Here is a 17,548-nt window from a genome sequence, read left to right on the forward strand (position 1 = left end):
TATTGGGATTGTAGCTTAGTGGGGTGTTCTAGTTAAATCTATGGCTGTCTGAAGTGGTTCTCAATCAGAGGCAGGTGTTTATCGTTGTCTCTGATTGGGAACCATATTTAGGCAGCCATATTCTTTGAGTGTTTCGTGGGTGATTGTCCTTAGTGTCCTTGTTCCTGTCTCTGTGTTATTTTACACAAGTATAGGCTGTTTCGGTTTTCGTTACGGTCATTACGTTCTTTGTTTTGTAGTGTTTGTAATTGATTCGTGTTTTACGTTTGTTTATTAAACATGGATCGCAATCTACACGCCGCATTTTGGTCCGACTCTCCTTCACCACAAGAGAACCGTTACAGAATCACCCACCACAACAGGACCAAGCAGCGTGTCAACAGGCAGGAGAAACATAATAAGGATTTCTGGACATGGGAGGAAATCCTCGACGGGAGAGGACCCTGGGCTATACTAGGGGAGTGTAGCCGCCCCAAGGTGCAGCAAGAGAAGGAATGGACATGGGAGGACGAACTGGACGGTAAAGGACCCTGGGCTCAGCCTGGAGAATATCGCCGCCCCAAAGAAGAACTGGAGGCGGGGAAAGCTGAGAGGCGCAGGTATGAGGAGGCAGCACTGCCCCCCCAAAAAAAATGTCTTGGGGGGGGGGGGGGGGGGCTCACAGGGAGCATGGCTACGCCAGGTAGGAGACCTGCACAAACTCCCTGTGCTTACCGGGGGGCTAGAGAGACCGGGCAGGCACCGTGTTATGCAGTGGTGCGCACGGTGTCCCCAGTGCGGGTGCATAGCCCAGGTGGGGTACATTCCAGCTCGGCGTATCGGCCGGACTAGAGTGGGCATCGAGCCAGGTAAGGTTGGGCAGGCTCGGTGCTCAAGAGCTCCAGTGCGCCTGCACGGTCCGGTCTATCCAGTACCACCTTCACACACCAGCCCTCCGGTGGCAGCTCCCCGCACCAGGCTTCCTGTGCGTGTTCTCGGTCCAGTACCACCAGTGCCAGCACCACGCATCAGGCCTACAGTGCGCCTCGCCTCTCCAGCGCTGTCGGAGTCTCCCGCCTATCTAGCGCTGTCCGAGCCTTCCTCATCTCCAGTGCTGCCGGAGTCTCCCGCCTGTTCAGCGCTGCCGGAGCCTTTCTCCTCTCCTGCGCTGCTGGAGTCTCCTGCCTGTTCAGCGCAGCCAGAGCTGCCAGCCTGCATGGAGCAGCCAGAGCTGCCAGCCTGCATGGAACAGCCAGAGCTGCCAGTCAGCGTGGAGCAGCCAGAGCCGCCAGTCAGCATGGAGCAGCCAGATCCGTCAGTCTGCCAGGATCCGCCAGTCAACCAGACTCTTCCAGATCTGCCAGTCAACCAGACTCTTCCAGATCTGCCAGTCAACCAGACTCTTCCAGATCCGCCAGTCAACCAGACTCTTCCAGATCCGCCAGTCAACCAGACTCTTCCAGATCCGCCAGTCAACCAGACTCTTCCAGATCCGCCTGAGCTTCCTCTCGGTGCCGAGCTTCCCCTCGGTGCCGAGCTTCCCCTCGGTGCCGAGCTTCCCCTCGGTGCTGAGCTTCCCCTCGGTCCCGAGCTGCCCCTCGGTCCCGATCTGCTCCTCAGTCCAGTGGGGTTCTGGGTGAGGACTACTAGGCCATGGTCGGCGGCGAGGGTGGACTATCCAAGGACACGAGGAGGAGGGACTAAGACATTGATTGAGTGGTGTCCACATCCCGCGCCGGAGCCGCCACCATGGACAGACGCCCACCCGGACCCTCCCTATTGTTTTGAAGTGCGTCCGGGAGTCCGCACCTTAGGGGGGGGGGTTCTGTCACGCCCTGGTCGAAGTATTTTGTGTTTATCTTCATTTATTTGGTCAGGCCAGGGTGTGGCATGGGGTTTTTGTATTGTGGTGTGTTGGTATTGGGATTGTAGCTTAGTGGGGTGTTCTAGTTAAATCTATGGCTGTCTGAAGTGGTTCTCAATCAGAGGCAGGTGTTTATCGTTGTCTCTGATTGGGAACCATATTTAGGCAGCCATATTCTTTGAGTGTTTCGTGGGTGATTGTCCTTAGTGTCCTTGTTCCTGTCTCTGTGTTAGTTTACACAAGTATAGGCTGTTTCGGTTTTCGTTACGGTCATTACGTTCTTTGTTTTGTAGTGTTTGTAATTGATTCGTGTTTTACGTTTGTTTATTAAACATGGATCGCAATCTACACGCCGCATTTTGGTCCGACTCTCCTTCACCACAAGAGAACCGTTACAATATCCTAATGTTAGAAAGTATAACATAAACAAGATATATACTATTATGGGTGGGGTAGGCTAAATAATTACAACCGAATAGGCATAAAACACTGTCAATTAATAATCATATCAATGGATAGAATCAGTGAATGAATGGTTCCAGCAACCATTACACGACCTGACAAGCTGCATAACAGATGAGGCCTAATAGAGACAAAACACCAATTATGTCGTTCAAACGACAGTTACGCTTTTTTTTCTTTTTATCCTTGGGTTTCAGGGCTTCCGTAAGATCTGCAGAGAGGAAGATCCATTGCTTCAAACTTGTGAGACAACAAGAAAAGTGTGTCACGCAGTTTATATTAAAAGATAGCAAAGGGGTAATTCACTACATCACACAACACAGCTTGTTAGTACTGCAGGAAATTCATTTAGTATTTTTCATATTTACACATTAAGTGACAACCAAACAAAGAAATCATAAATATCTCTTTTAGTTAACTTTACAACAGTTATATGTGACCATTATTAAATAACTGGCAGCAACCCTATCATTTACAATGTTTGGAAACACAGTGGTTAAATAATCCAGCAAAACAAAAATGTTCTTCTCCAGTGAGTAATATTAATACAAGTAAAAACAATAATGAAATCCCTTTGTACAAAATACTCTCTATACAACAAAATCAACACAATATATTTGACAATTTGTCTGCTTAAAATGCATGGTAAAATCTGTACAGCTTAGAAACCTTCGCTGAGTGGGTGGGATTCTGTGTGTTAGCGTAGTTAATGATTGAAGCATTGGTCAGATTGATGCGTCTGTGATCCAACCATCAGAGACCTCAGGTAAAATAGCTGCCAAGACCTTCTCTCATTGGCATCAGTGCTGTGGAATTCCTGTCTAGCAGCAAATCAGCATGTTGCTGAACTTGAAGTTACTTCAAGATACATGGTTTTGAGAACTCAAACTGATATCTGTCCAGAGCAATGCTCTATTTCCCACCCTATGCATTTCCATGACAGATTGTACAGTACAAAACAATGTTAAATCTAAGGGCTAAATTCAGTCCGTAATGCTGAAGATCCGCACTACAGCGCGATTGAAATGTAAAGGCAATGTTCCCAAGTTCACGGAGACTGCATTCAAGGTAAACGCTGCATATGTAATATATATTGTTTTTATTTGAATAATATGGATGGTTCCGTAAATTACCAGTGGTATATTCTTTGTCTAAGGTAACACCTCTGTGATATATGGTTCATGGTAATCTCATATACTGTACGGTGCATTCGAAAAGTATTCAGACCCCTTGAATTTTTCCACATTTTTATGTTACAGCCTTATTCTAAAATATATTCAATATTTTTCCCCCCTCAATCTACACACAATACCCAACAACGACAACACTAAAACAGTTTGACATTTTTGCAAATGTATAAAAAAAAACTTAAATATCACATTTACATAAGTATTCAGACCCTTTAATCAGTACATTGTTGAAGCGCTTTTGGCAGTCTTCTTGTGTATGACGCTACAAGCTTGCCACACCTGCATTTGGGTAGTTTATCCTATTCTTCTCTGCAGATCCTCTCAAGCTCTGTCAGGTTGGATGGGGAGCGTTGCAGCACAGCTATTTTCAGGTCTCTCCAGAGATGTTCGATTAGGTTCAAGTCCGGGCTCTGGCTTGGCCACTCAAGGACATTGAGACTTGTTCCAAAAGCCACTCCTGCGTTGTCTTGGCTTTGTGCTTAGGGTCGTTGTCCTGTTGTAAGGTGAACCTTTCCCTCGATCCAGTCTAGTATCCCAGTCCCTGCCACTGAAAAACATCCCCACAGCATGATGCTGCCACCACCTTGCTTCACCGTAAGGATGGTGCCAGGTTTCCTCCAGACGTGACGCTTGGCATTCAGGCCAAAGAGTTCAATCTTGGTTTCATCAGACCGGAGAATCTGGTTTCTCATGGTCTGAGAGTCTTTACGTGCCTTTTGGCAAACTCCAAGAGGGCTGTCATGTGCCATTTACTGAGGAGTGGCTTCCCTCTGGCCACTTCCATAAAGGCCTGATTGGTTGAGTGGTACAGAGATGGTTGTCCTTCTGGAAGGTTCTCCCATCTCCACAGAGAAACTCTGGAGCTCTGTCAGAGTGACCATTGTGTTCTTGTTCACCTCCCTGACCAAGGCCCTTCTCCCCCGATTGCTCAGTTTGGCCGGGCGGCCAGCTCTGGGAAGAGTCTTGGTGGTTCCAAACTTCTTCCATTTAAGAACGATGGAGGCCACTGTGTTCTTTGGAACCTTCTTCAGATCTGTGCCTCGACACAATCCTGTGTCTGAGCTCTATGGACAATTCCTCCGACCTCATGGCATGGTTTTTGCTCTGACATGGACTGTCAACTGTGGGACATTATAAAGACAGGTGTGTGCCTTTCCAAATCATGTCCAATCAGTTGAATTTACCACAGGTGGACGCCAATCAAGTTGTAGAAACATCTCAAGGATGATCAATGGAAACAGGATGCACCTGAGCTCAATTTTGAGTCTTATTGTAAAGGGTCTGAATACTTATGTAAATAAGGCATCTGTTTTACATTTTGTATAAAATGTGCAAACATTTCTAAAAAACAGTTCTCTCGTTGTCATTGTGGAGGTTGGTGAGGGAAAAAAACATATTTAATCAATTTCAGAATAAGGCCGTAAAGTAACAATGTGGAGAAGTCAATAAGTCTGAATTCTTTCCGAATGCACTGTATGTGCATGTATGTATATTTCACAGAGGGCAACCTTGTCAAATGACATAATACACTGAAGCTTATTCTATAGTTTAGACTAGAACAGTGGGCACTAAGTGTACAGTGCTTTACAGGTTCAGAGATGACAGATATTTGCCTTAATCAGAACAGCTAAAAGAATGTCAAGCACATTTTACGAACTCCAAGAGATATCAAACTGAGGAAAGAAAAAAATGTTTGGCACTTATACTTCATCGAGAATGCTATTCCACGAGGACCAGAAATGGTTTACTTGCAGTTTACTTTAGATTTTTAAAATTAATGGATTTCAACGATTGTTAATGCAGTTTCCAGTACCAGTCTAGAGTACCCATTTCCAGTACCAATCTAGAGTACCAGTTTCCAGGACCTGTCTAGAGTACCAGTTAAGAGAGACCAGATAGATAAGTCCATGGTTGGTTTTAGAAGAGGAGGTATACAATGTGAAACATGTTTGAAACAGATTGTCCCATTGCTGAGCTCTCCCATAGGTAACTGTCTGTCTGTCTGTCCTTTACGTGGCACATAGCCTATAAAATGTTATTCTAGTATAAATGTAGACGTAGCGAAGCTCCACCCTTTGGCACATAAATATAGAGGTTTGAATGACTGGGTCATACTGTAATACAGATCTACACAACACTCTCACCATTCTTTAAAATCAGTAAAAACCAACTCAAAGAACAAAAAGTTCATAAATAGAGTTCATAAGGACATGGTATATGATGAGTGGCATTATAGAGAGAGCGAGCAGTTTGTTACATAGTCTCCTGCGGGAGTATATCGTTTTTAGCTTTGTCAAAAACTTCACAAAAAATGCAATGTAATATACTAAGCGGTCCTCACCTTGAGGGGTTGCATTCTTTAAAAAGGCTCCAGATTTCTCTGTTTGTCATTTCTTTTCTCAAAGTGTATTTTTTTGCTTTCTTTTTCCAGCATGCTTGTAAATTGTAATTCAGTCTGTTGCCTGAAGTGGGTAGTGGTGAGTCAGTTTGTGGTTGTGAGAGGGTGGTGGTAAGAGTGCGGATGTGTGTGTGTAGGACGAAGTCCAGCGGGCCGAGGAGATGCCAGATTTGTATGCATGCATAAATGTGTGTGTAGCATGAAGTATGTATGTGACTGTAGTGTTTGTATGTACCACTTATCTGTGTGAGTGTCAGTTTGTGTATGACTCACTGTGGCCTGAATCATAAGTACGTATCGTTTACTGTATGTATGTATACTGTATACAGGTGTGTGTGTGTGTGTGTGTGTGTGTGTGTGTGTGTGTGTGTGTGTGTGAAAAAGGGTGTGTAGTTGAAGGGATCAGGAGGACTAAGGGTAAAGAGTAGGAATAGGGAGGCAGTGAAGCAAGAGGCCTCCCTTACACCTCGCTCTCGGTGGAGGGTTTGCGTGCGGGGGTCCAGCCGGTGTCGGGCAGGCTGTGTTGGGGGTGGCGTTGGGGTGTGACGGTGACGGGCGTCAGCGTGTTTATGGACGAACACTCCGACGTCTCCTCTTGGAGCAACTGCTCTGTCTCGCCGTCGTCCAGCGAGGCGCTGCTGGCCTGCAGGGACACAGTGTCCGTGCGCATGCATGTGTGCAGACCACCACGTGACGGCTTCAGCTGCTTCAGGTCCTCCCAATACAGCTCCTCGCTGGAGAGGAGACACACTCCTTCCACAATGCGGATCTTCTCCTTGGTGTAGCCACTGTCCCCGCCCCCCTGAGGAAGGAGAAAGAAGACACAGTAGAAGGGTTAGCTGTGCGCATGACGTAGACATCAACCACAATCACACATCTAGGGTCAGATGATCATATCCCTAAAAGCATATGAGGGGATGAAGAATATCTGACCCTACATAAGTTGTTAGTGGAAAACTAATCCTGTATCAGTGGTTAGAGAGCAGCCATTTTGGAACAACTCATCAGAAAACAACTACAAACACTCCAGAGCAGGATGTTGTTGTAAATCTCTACCCATGCACAGTAGTAGTTTCCTTTCAGTGAGATGTCCTCTGGTCTTTCAGTTAGTTTTGTCATCAGTGCTTATGCGTTGAGTAGGGAAACTATGGAATATCAAATGTGTCATCTCTTTACTGCATTTATGGAGAATCAATTTGTTAGATATTTTTGTGACTGGATTTTTTTGTGACTGAAACTGCTCCAGGTAATCAAAAGGTTAGAGTTGGGCTCAGGACTACATATGATAAACAGTGAATTCCCCCAAAATAAGACTGTGTAAAATGTCAGACATACAATACATAAAGCGAAACAAAGAACAGACTTTTCAATACCTCATCATTTGATATTATTAGGTCCATCCAAAGCCATAGATAGAGAAAGTGCATTCCAAAAGTATTCACACCCCTCAACTTTTTCCACGTTTAGGGTTATAAGGTGGAATTAAAATAGATAAAATTGTCATTTTTTTGTCAACGACCTACACAAAAATGTTGTATTATTTGCATATTATTTATTTTTTAATTCTCCAAACTGTCAAGTTGGTTGCTGATCATTGCTAGTCTTGCCATAGATATTCAAGACTATTTAAGTCAAAACTGTAACTAGGCCACTCCGGAACATTCAATGTCGTGTTGGTAAGCAACTCCAGTGTTCACCTGCATTACTTGCTGTTTGGGGTTTTAGGCTGGGTTTCTGTACAGCACTTTGAGATATCAGCTGATGTACGAAGGGCTATATAAATACATTTGATTTGATTTGATTTGATACACCGGCTTGCGAAAGTGTTCACCCCCCTTGGCATTTTTCCTACTTTGTTGGCTTACAACCTGGAATTACAATAGATTTTTGGGGGGTTTGTATCATTTGATTTACACAACATGTATACCACTTTGAAGATGCATTTTTATTTATTTATTGTGAAACAAACAAGAAATAAGACAAAAAAACTGTTTCACCCCCCCCCCCCCCCCCCCCAAAGTCAATACTTTGTAGAGACACATTTTGCAGCAATTACAGCTGCAAGTCTCTTGGGGTATGTCTCTATAAGCTTGGCACATCTAGCCACTGGGATTTTTGCCCATTCTGCAAAACTGCTCCAGCTCCTTCAAGTTGGATGGGCTCCGCTGGTGTACAGCAATTGGATTGAGGTTTGGGCTTTGACTAATTCCAATACATTTAAATGTTTCCTCTTAAACCACTTGAGTGTTGCTTGAGCAGTATGTTTAGGGTCCTTGTCCTGCTGGAAGGTGAACCTCCGTCCCAGTCTCAAATCTCTGGAAGACAAACAGGTTTTCCTCAAGAATTTCCCTCTATTTAGCGCCATCCATCATTCCTTCAATTCTGACCAGTTTCCCAGTCCCTGCCGATGAAAAACATACCCACAACATGATGCTACCACCACCACGCTTCACTGTGGGGATGATGTTCTCGGGTTGATGAGAGGTGTTGGAATTGCGCAAGACATAGCATTTTCCTTGATGGCAAAAAAGCTCAATTTTAGTCTCATCTGACCAGAGAACCTTCTTCCATATGTTTGGGGAGTCTCCCACATGCCTTTTGACAAACACCAAACATCTTTGCTTATTTTTTTTATTTTAGCAATGGCTTTTTTTCTGGCCACCCTTCCACAAAGCCCAGCTCTGTGGAGTGTACGGCTTAAAGTGGTCCTGTTGACAGATATTCCAATCTCCACCGTGGAGCTTTGCAGCTCCTTCAGGGTTATCTTTAGTCTCTTTATTGCCTGTCTAATTAATGACCTCCTTGCCTGCTCCATGAGATTTGGTAGGCGGCCCACTCTTGGCAGGTTTGTTGTGGTGCCATATTCTTTCCATTTTTTTAATAATGGATGTAATGGTTCTCCGTGGGATGTTCAAAGTTTCAGATATTTTTTTTTATAACTCAACCCTGATCTATACTTCTCCACAACTTTGTCCCTGAGCTGTTTGGAGAGCTCCTTGGTCTTCATGGTGCCCCTTGCTTAGTGGTGTTGAAGACTCTGGGGTCTTTCAAAACAGGTGTATATATACTGAGATCATGTGACACTTAAATAAAAATACACTTGTGTGGGCTCTTTGCTTGACATCATGGGAGAATCAAAAGAAATCAGCCAAGACCTCAGGAAAATAAATTGACCTCTACAAGTCTGGTTCATCCAGTTCATCGACGCGGTGGGCCTTTACGGCTGGGACTGCATATTTGTGTTCCTTTTTTTGGGATTCCGCGAGCGCTAGCTGCCTGTACTACAGACACCTGTCGTTGTCGTGGGAAAGACTCATTGTTATCTTTTCATAAAACAACTGATTGCAGTAAAGAGCCAATCTGGATACCAAGGAGACCCTGAGGGAAATCGCTGAGTACCAGCAGCTTTACGCTATGGAGGAACAACATACTCCTTCATGGAAAGATCCGACCACCTCACAAAAAAACTTCAACCCAACAAAAAAATAAAAACAGATTAATCTACAGATACGGACGATATACTTACCATTGCGGTAGAGGCTAGTGTGAGGAGGTAGCAGAGCTGAGTGGGGGTTTGGAGTTCAGCCAGAGTAAAATTCTCACGCTCCAAAGAGAAAACATGACACTCATAGCCAAGGTAAAAATCCACGATTCCAACATGGATTGTCTACTCAGGGAAAACAGGGTGATGAAGGAGCTACTAGACATACAAAGTCGTAGCATTCGTGAAAATACATTTTTCCCGGTGATTCCTGAAGACGCAGCCAATAATCCAGAGGGTGCGATCAGAGAATTCATGCAATCTGCCTTGAAACTTCCCATAGAGACTGTAAACAAGGTGGCTTCCCACGAGTACACAGACACAAAATTTGAACGCTACCAACAAAAGTGGCTGATCAAAAGCAGAGGAAGGGAGCTTAAAGGGATCAAATTCGGTCTCGATGACCAATTTCCAAGAGAGATAAACAAACACCATAAGAGACTGTATCCGTTACAAAGACAACAAAGGAAGGATGGTAGGTGTGCCTTTATCATTGTGGACAAACTCTTTATAGATGGACAGCTATTCCGAGACAGCTCCATAACACCGTTGCTGTACTAAATTTTACAGAGATTTCAGGTTACGAAAAAAAGAAGGTATGGGAACTGTAAAATTATCTGAACATTATCAAGTGGATATGAACACACACGTACTCAATTACATGCTTGCTTACACATAAGGACACACCTGATCTCGCACTCCTCTCTCACTCTTCTCTCTATTGTCGAGAACTCTTTTATAATTGATTGTGTTTATCGTTTGTCTATCTTTTTAGGTATTTGTCTACAAGTTTATATATGTTTACAACAAGCAGGAGGAAGATATCAGAATAGGGGAAGAATAACATATTGTATGGAATACATTTGTTCTGTTGTGAAGTCGTCTCTAGAGTAATGCAAGGTCTCTCATGATCATGTGAAACGTCAATTGCTATGGAAATGCTGGGGATGTGTTTTTCAATTATGTTAAAGGTAATTATGATTCAACTATGATGGTGATACGATATGGATTACAATTATCATCATGAATATGTTACACACAGACACTCAACCATGCAAATTGGCAGAGTTATTATTTATTTGGACATCACACATTATAGTCTTACTCTTATACAGACATCATACACACTCACTATATCACATCCAATATCATACACATCAACCTACTCAGATTTGCTACACACATAATATCTTGTCTCAATTTTCTAACATCTGTGGTATTGGCTCACAGGCAAACAGGCAAGGGAATAAAACACATATTTCTAGAACCTATTTCTTGAATTCTAAATATCAAACATTTGAAAGCTCTAGTTTTGACCTTCATAATACCTCGAATGGCAGTAACTTTACAAGCACTAATTATGGTCAATTTGGACTGAGAATAGTATCTAGTTATCGTAAGGGGTGAAATACGTATAGCCAGTTATATTGTAATCGTTTAGCAGATTATAAAAAATAAGATCAGTCTTTAAGAAAAGGAATATAACATATACATACTGTTTACAGGAAACTCACTCTACATCCTTAGATGAAGTTGTGTGGGAAAAGGAATTGGGTGGTGAAATAATTTTCCGTCATGGACAAAGGAACTCAAAGGGTGTGATGATATTAATTAACAAACATTTCGATCTGAATGTGCAAATAGTCAGGAATGATTCGCAAGGAAGGTGGATCATTTTGAATATGAAAGTGGACGAAAAAGAGATTTGACTCATTGAGTATACTACTAGCCAACATCCAGTCTCTTGACAACAAGGTAGATGAAATTTGAGCAAGGGTTGCCTTCCAGAGAGACATCTGAGATCGAAACATTTTCAGTTTCATGGAAACATGGCTCTCTCGGGACATGTTGTCAGATTCGGTTCAGCCACCGGGCTTCTCCATGCATCGCGCCGACAGAGATAAACACCTCTCTGGGAAAATGAAGGGTGGGTGTATGCTTTATGATTAATGACTCATGGTGTAATCATAACAACATACAGGAACTCAAGAGACTTCTGCTCACCTGATCTAGAATTCCTTACAATCACAAGTGCCGGCCATTTTACCTACCAAGAGAATTCTCATCAGTTATAGTCACAGCTGTGTACATTCCCCCTCAAGCAGACACCAAGACGGCCATCAAGGAACTTCACTGGACTATATGCCAACTGGAAACCATACATATCCTGAGGCTGCATTTATTGTTTATTGTGGGCAATTACCGTCGACCACTGCTACTCTAACTTCCGCGATGCATACAAAGCCATCCCCCACCCTCCCTTCGGCAAATCCGACCGCAACGCCATCTTGCTTCTTCCGTCTTATAGGAAGAAACTCAGAGGATGTACCGGTGACGTGAACCATTCAATGCTGGTCCAACCAATCGGAAGCCACACTTCAAGAATGTTTTGATCATGCAGACTATGATCATGCAGACTGAGTGTTCCGGTCAGCCTCAGAGAACAACATCGACCTATACGCTGACTCAGTGAGTGCATTTATAAAGAAGTGCATTGGAGATGTTCTACCCACTGTGACTATTAAAACCTACCTTAACCAGAAACCATGGATGGATGTCTGAATATAAACAGTGTAGCTATTCCCTCCGCAAGGCAGTCAATCAAGCGAAATGCCAGTGCAGGGACAAAGTGGAGTCGCAATTCAATGGCTCAAACATGAGACGTAAAATAAATCCAGCAATGTCACGGACCCAACGTCACTCTTCCAGACAAACTAAACACCTTCTTTGCCTGTTTTGAGGATAATACAATGCCTGTCGTGGTCCACTAACAAGGACTGCCCCCTGCCCCCCGTGGCTGACATGAGTATAACATTTAAATGTGTTAACCCTCACAAGGCTGCTGGCCCAGCTGGCATCCCTAGTCTGCACAACGCATCACTGGTGGCAAACTACCTGCCCTCCATGACACCTACAGCACCCGATGTCACAGGAAGGCCAAAAAGATCAACAAGGACATCAACCACCCGAGCCACTGCCTGTTCGCACCGCTATCATCCAGAAGGCGAGGTCAGTACAGGTGAATCAAAGCTGGGACCGAGAGACTGAAAACAGCTTCTATCTCAAGGCCATCAGACTGTTAAACAGCAATCACTAACTCAAAGCTGGGTACGAGAGATTGAAAACAGCTTCTATCTCAAGGCCATCAGACTGCTGAACAGCACTCACTAACTCAGAACAGGCACTTGCCACATCACAAGTCACTTTATACAATGCACTCTAAATAATGCCACTTTAATAATGTTTACATATCTTACATTACTCATATCACATGTTTATACTGTATTTTATACCATTTACTGCACCTTGCCTATGCTGCTTGGCCATCCATATACTTACATGTACATGTTCTCATTCAGCCCTTTAGATTTGTGTGCATTAGGTCGTTGTTGGGGAATTGTTAGATTACTTGTTAGATATTACTGCACTGTCGGAACTAAAAGCACAAGCATTTCGCTACACTCACATTAACATCTGCTAACCATGTGTATGTGACAAAAAAAAACTTGATTTGATTGTGTGTATGCCAGTGACACACAATCTTAATGTAATCAATTTTAAATTCAGGCTGTAGCACAACACATGTGGAAAACGTAAAGGGGTGTGAGCATTTTCTGAAAGCACTGTTTGTCTCTACATTTTAAAAATCATTAGTAAAGTCAGTCATCAGAAAGAGTCAGTTGTCACACATGACCAAGCAGAGCAACAATAGTAGACACATGAGAGAGAGAGAGCATGTACACATGTTAGGTGAAGGTGGGGACAAGAGAAAGAGACAAAAGGAGTGGGAGATACAAGAGGAGTGAAAAAGAGAGTGATAAGGTTGATTGATGGAGGGATTCCCCCATGGTGTGTGACTACCTCTGCGCAGGACAAAACAGGTCAAAAGAATAAAGGAGAGAGGCTGTTGTAAGGATGAGAGAGCTGCAGTGAAGGAGAGGGGAAGAGAAGAAAAGAGAGATGAGTGGTAGGGTCGGCCACCACTTGTGCCTCTTCATGTTTGGTTATAATAAAACTACTGTAAAGCAATCTATCTACAGCATAGGAGATAGAGACACACATTGAAAACTAGTATTTGTCTCAATGGTTACTTCTAGCCAAACCTTTTGAAACCCGGTCATAATAGGCATACAGAATCCCAATGGATTCACATAAAATGTATCCATTACTCTATTAAAACATTAGGTACTTTCTGATTCTCAACAAAGTCTGAAGTGAGTGCAAACGTTGCATGTTATTATATAAGAATAACATACATTTCTGTTTCACCTTCAAATCATGATTTCACATTTATGCTTTAGACCCTCCAGAAAAATATCTGCTGCAAATGCTTGCACATGAAAAAAGCTAGACTAGAACTCTGTCGTCATTTTCTTGAAATACTAAATAGGCCTGGGTAGTTACCTCTTTCTTATATCGTAGCTGGTTGTAAATGGGCGGCTTTTGAGAGGTCTCAATCTTGACCTCTTGCGTTGACGTCCTATATGAGGGGTTACTGTAGGTCAGGTTGCTCACCCCGGGGTCAGCAAACTTGGACTTTTTGTGTCTGAGGATAGAAAGATGGGTAAACACATTGTACACACAGTCCACTGGATAAAACTGTCCATGGGGTGGCTATCTAGGTTAGCTCCCACAACAGACAAATGTCACAGGTCTAATATAGCTTCCTCTCTGTGTGATCTTTATCTGCACTGACATGAAACAACAAGTTACATGACAGTAACATTGGCCAAATCTATTGGTGCTAAAATTGTTTGCACCTAATCACTTATTTCAGATCTGGGCAGATAAAGGGATAGAGAATAGACATATATACACTACCGTTCAAAAGTTTGGAGTCACATAGAAATGTCCTTGTTTTTGAAATAAAAAATAAAAATAACATCAAATTGATCAGAAATAGAGTGAAGACATTGTAAATGACTATTGCTGCTGGAAACGGCATATTATTATGGAATATCTACATAGGCGTACAGAGGCCCATTATCAGCAACCATCACTCCTGTGTTCCAATGTCACGTTGTGTTAGTCAAGTTTATCATTTTAAAAGGCTAATTGACCATTAAAAAACCCTTTTGGAATTATGTTAGCACAGCTGAAAACTGTTGTTCTAATTAAAGAAGCAATAAAACGGACCTTCTTTAGACAAGTTGAGTATCTGGAGCATTAGCAAGATCACTATGTAGATATTCCATTAAAAATCACAGTTTCCAGCTACAATAGTCATTTACAACATTAACAATGTCTATACTGTATTTCTGATCAATTTTATTAGATTTTAATGGACAGAAAATGTGCTTTTCTTAAAAAAAGGACAAAAGTGATCCCAAACTTTTAAACGGTAGTGTACATATACTTTTTATTACTAGCACTAACTTTGTTGATGACTTCTTAATTGAGGAGCATTTTACTTACTATGACTAATGTAGTTGTCTCACCTAGCTACTTTAAGATGAATGTACGAACAATAAATGGCTCTAGATTAGAGCTTCTGATAAATTACTCGAATGTAAATGTCAAATGACAGGAATTTTGAGTATTTAGAGAGGACTTGGTCTTACCTGTAAATAATGAAGGCAGTGATGATTATCAGGATGGCCAGAATGGTCAACGCTCCTCCAATCACATAGCTGATATGAAGCCCCTCCCCTGTGAAAGAAGCGTTGCAGATGAACAAATCAAATTGTATTTGTCACATGTGCCGAATACAACAGGTGTAGACCTTACTTACAAGCCCTTAACCAACAATGCAATTTTAAGAAAATACCAACAACAAAAAGAGAAGAATAACAAACAATTAAAGAGCAGCAGTAAATATCAATAGTGGGGCTATATACACGGGGTACCAGTACAGAGTCAATGTGCGGTGTCAAGGTAATTGAGGTAATATGTCCATGTAGGTAGAGTTATTAAAGTGACTATGCATAGATAATAACAGACAGTAGCAGCAGCATAGAAGGGTGGGGGGCAATGCAAATAGTCTGGGTAGCCATTTGATTAGCTGTTCAGGAGTCTTATGGCTTGTGGGTTGCAGCTGTTGAGAAGCCTCTTGGACCTAGACTTGGCCCTCCAGTACCGATTGCCGTGCGGTAGCAGAGAGAACAGTCTATGACTAGGGTGGCTGGACTCTTTGGCAATTTTTAGGGACTTCCTCTGACACCTCCTGATATAGAGTTCCTGGATGGCAGGAAGCTTGGCCCCAGTGATGTACTGGGCCATAGGCACTACCCTCTGTAGTGCCTTGCGGTTGGAGGCCGAGCAGTGGCCATACCAGGCAGTGATACAATCAGTCAGGACGCTCTCGATGGTGCAGCTTTAAAACCATTTGAGGATCTGAGGACCCTTGCCAAATATTTTCAGTCTCCCGAGGGGGAATATGTTTTTTTCATGCCCTACTCGCGACTGTCTTGGTATGTTTGGGCTATGTTAGTTGGTTGGTGATGTGGACGCCAAGGAACTTAAAGCTCTCAACCTGCTACACTAAAGCCTCGCCGATGAGAATGGGGACATGCTTGGTCCTCCATTTCCTGTAGTCCACGATCATCTCCTTTGTCTTGATCACGTTGAGGGAGAGGCTGTTGTCGGTGATCAGGCCTACCACTGTTGTGTCATCAGAAAACTTAATGATGGTGTTGGAGTCGTGCCTGGCCATGCAGTCATGAGTGAACAGGGAGTACAGGAGGGGACTGAGCACGCACCCCTGAGGGGCCCCCATGTTGAGGTGTTTCTGGCATAATGGTGTTGATGTGAGCCATGAACAGCCTTTCAAAGCACTTCATGGCTGAAGAGTTGAGTGCTACGGGTTTGTCGAGGTTTAGGCAGGTGACCTTAGTGTTGTTGGGCACAGGGACTATGGTGGTCTGCTTGAAACATGTTATTACAGACTCAGACAGGCAGAGGTTGAAAATGTCAGTGAAGACACTTGCCAGTTGGTTAACGCCTGCTCAAAGCACACATTCTAGTAATCTTTGTGGCCCAGCGGCCTTGTGAATGTTGACCTGTTTAAAGGTCTTTTCTCACATCGGCTGCGGAGAGCGTGATCAAACAGTCGTCCAGAACAGCTGATGCTCTCATGCATGTTTCAGTGTTACTTGCCTCGAAGCGAGCATAGAAGTTATTTAGCTCGTCTGGTAGGCTTGTGTCGCTGGGCAGCTCTCGGCTTTGCTTCCCTTTGTAGTCTGTAATAGATTGCAAGCCCTGCCACATCTGACGAGTGTCGGAGCCGGTGTAGTACGATTCGATCTTAGTCCTGTATTGATGCTTTGCAAGTTTGATGGTTCGTCGGAGGGCATAGCGGGATTTCTTATAAGCTTCCGGGTTTTAGTGCCAGTAATCCATGGTTTCTGGTTGGGGTATGTACGGTATGCAATTATTGATAAAGCCAGTGACTGATGTGGTGTACTCCTCAATGGCATTGGAAGAATCCCAGAACATATTCCAGTCTGTGCTAGCAAAACACTCCTGTAGTTTAGCATCTACTTCATCTGACCACTTCTTTATTGACCGAGTCACTGGTGCTTCATGCTTTAATTTGTGCTTGTCAGCAGGAATCCGGAGGATAGAGTTATGGTCAGATTTGCCAAATGGAGGGAGAGGGAGAGCTTTGTACGCGTCTCTGTTTGTGGAGTAAAGGTGGTCTAGAATTGTTTTTCCTCTGATTGCACATTTAACATGTTGATAAAAATGAGGTAAACTGATTTAAGTTTCCCTGCATTAAAGTCCTCGGCCACTAGGAGCGCCGCCTCTGTATGAGCGTTTTCCTGTTTGCTTATGGCGGAATACAGTTAATTGAGTGCAGTTTTAGTGCCAGCCTCAGTCTGTGGTGGTATGTAGACATCTATGAAAAATACATATGAAAACTCTCTAGGTAGGTAGTGTGGTCTACAGCTTATGAGATACTCTACCTTAGGCGAGCAAAACCTTAAGACTTCCTTAGATATCGTGCACCAGCTAATGTTTACAAATATGCATAGGCCCCCGCTCTGTGTCTTACCAGAGGCTGCTGTTCTGTCCTGCCCTGCCGATAGTGTATAATCCGCCAGTTGTCTGTTCTTAATGTTGTCGTTCAGCCACGACTCAATGAAACATAAGATATTACAGTTTATAAATGTCCT

The 17,548-nt window shown here is 43.4% G+C and overlaps 1 protein-coding gene across 3 annotated transcripts in view; it reads right to left on the bottom strand.

Moving 5' to 3' along the window:
- Positions 1-2,563: 2,563 nt before the first annotated feature.
- The window catches only part of lrp4 (low density lipoprotein receptor-related protein 4), a 208,803-nt gene continuing 193,818 nt past the window's right edge, over positions 2,564-17,548 (bottom strand). For 2 of the 3 annotated variants that reach the window (XM_031808011.1, XM_031808007.1), the window contains exons 36-38: positions 14,996-15,083; positions 13,839-13,980; positions 2,564-6,695 (exon numbers count right to left, since the gene is read on the bottom strand). In XM_031808011.1, the coding sequence (XP_031663871.1) occupies positions 6,354-6,695; positions 13,839-13,980; positions 14,996-15,083 (572 nt within the window). In that variant the 3' untranslated portion in view covers positions 2,564-6,353. Of the gene's footprint in view, positions 6,696-13,295; positions 13,359-13,838; positions 13,981-14,995; positions 15,084-17,548 lie in introns of all 3 variants that reach the window. The other variant, XM_031808017.1, reaches the window with a different exon arrangement.

This window comes from Oncorhynchus kisutch, linkage group LG3 (assembly GCF_002021735.2).
Source record: "Oncorhynchus kisutch isolate 150728-3 linkage group LG3, Okis_V2, whole genome shotgun sequence".
NCBI classification, from domain to species: domain Eukaryota; kingdom Metazoa; phylum Chordata; class Actinopteri; order Salmoniformes; family Salmonidae; genus Oncorhynchus; species Oncorhynchus kisutch.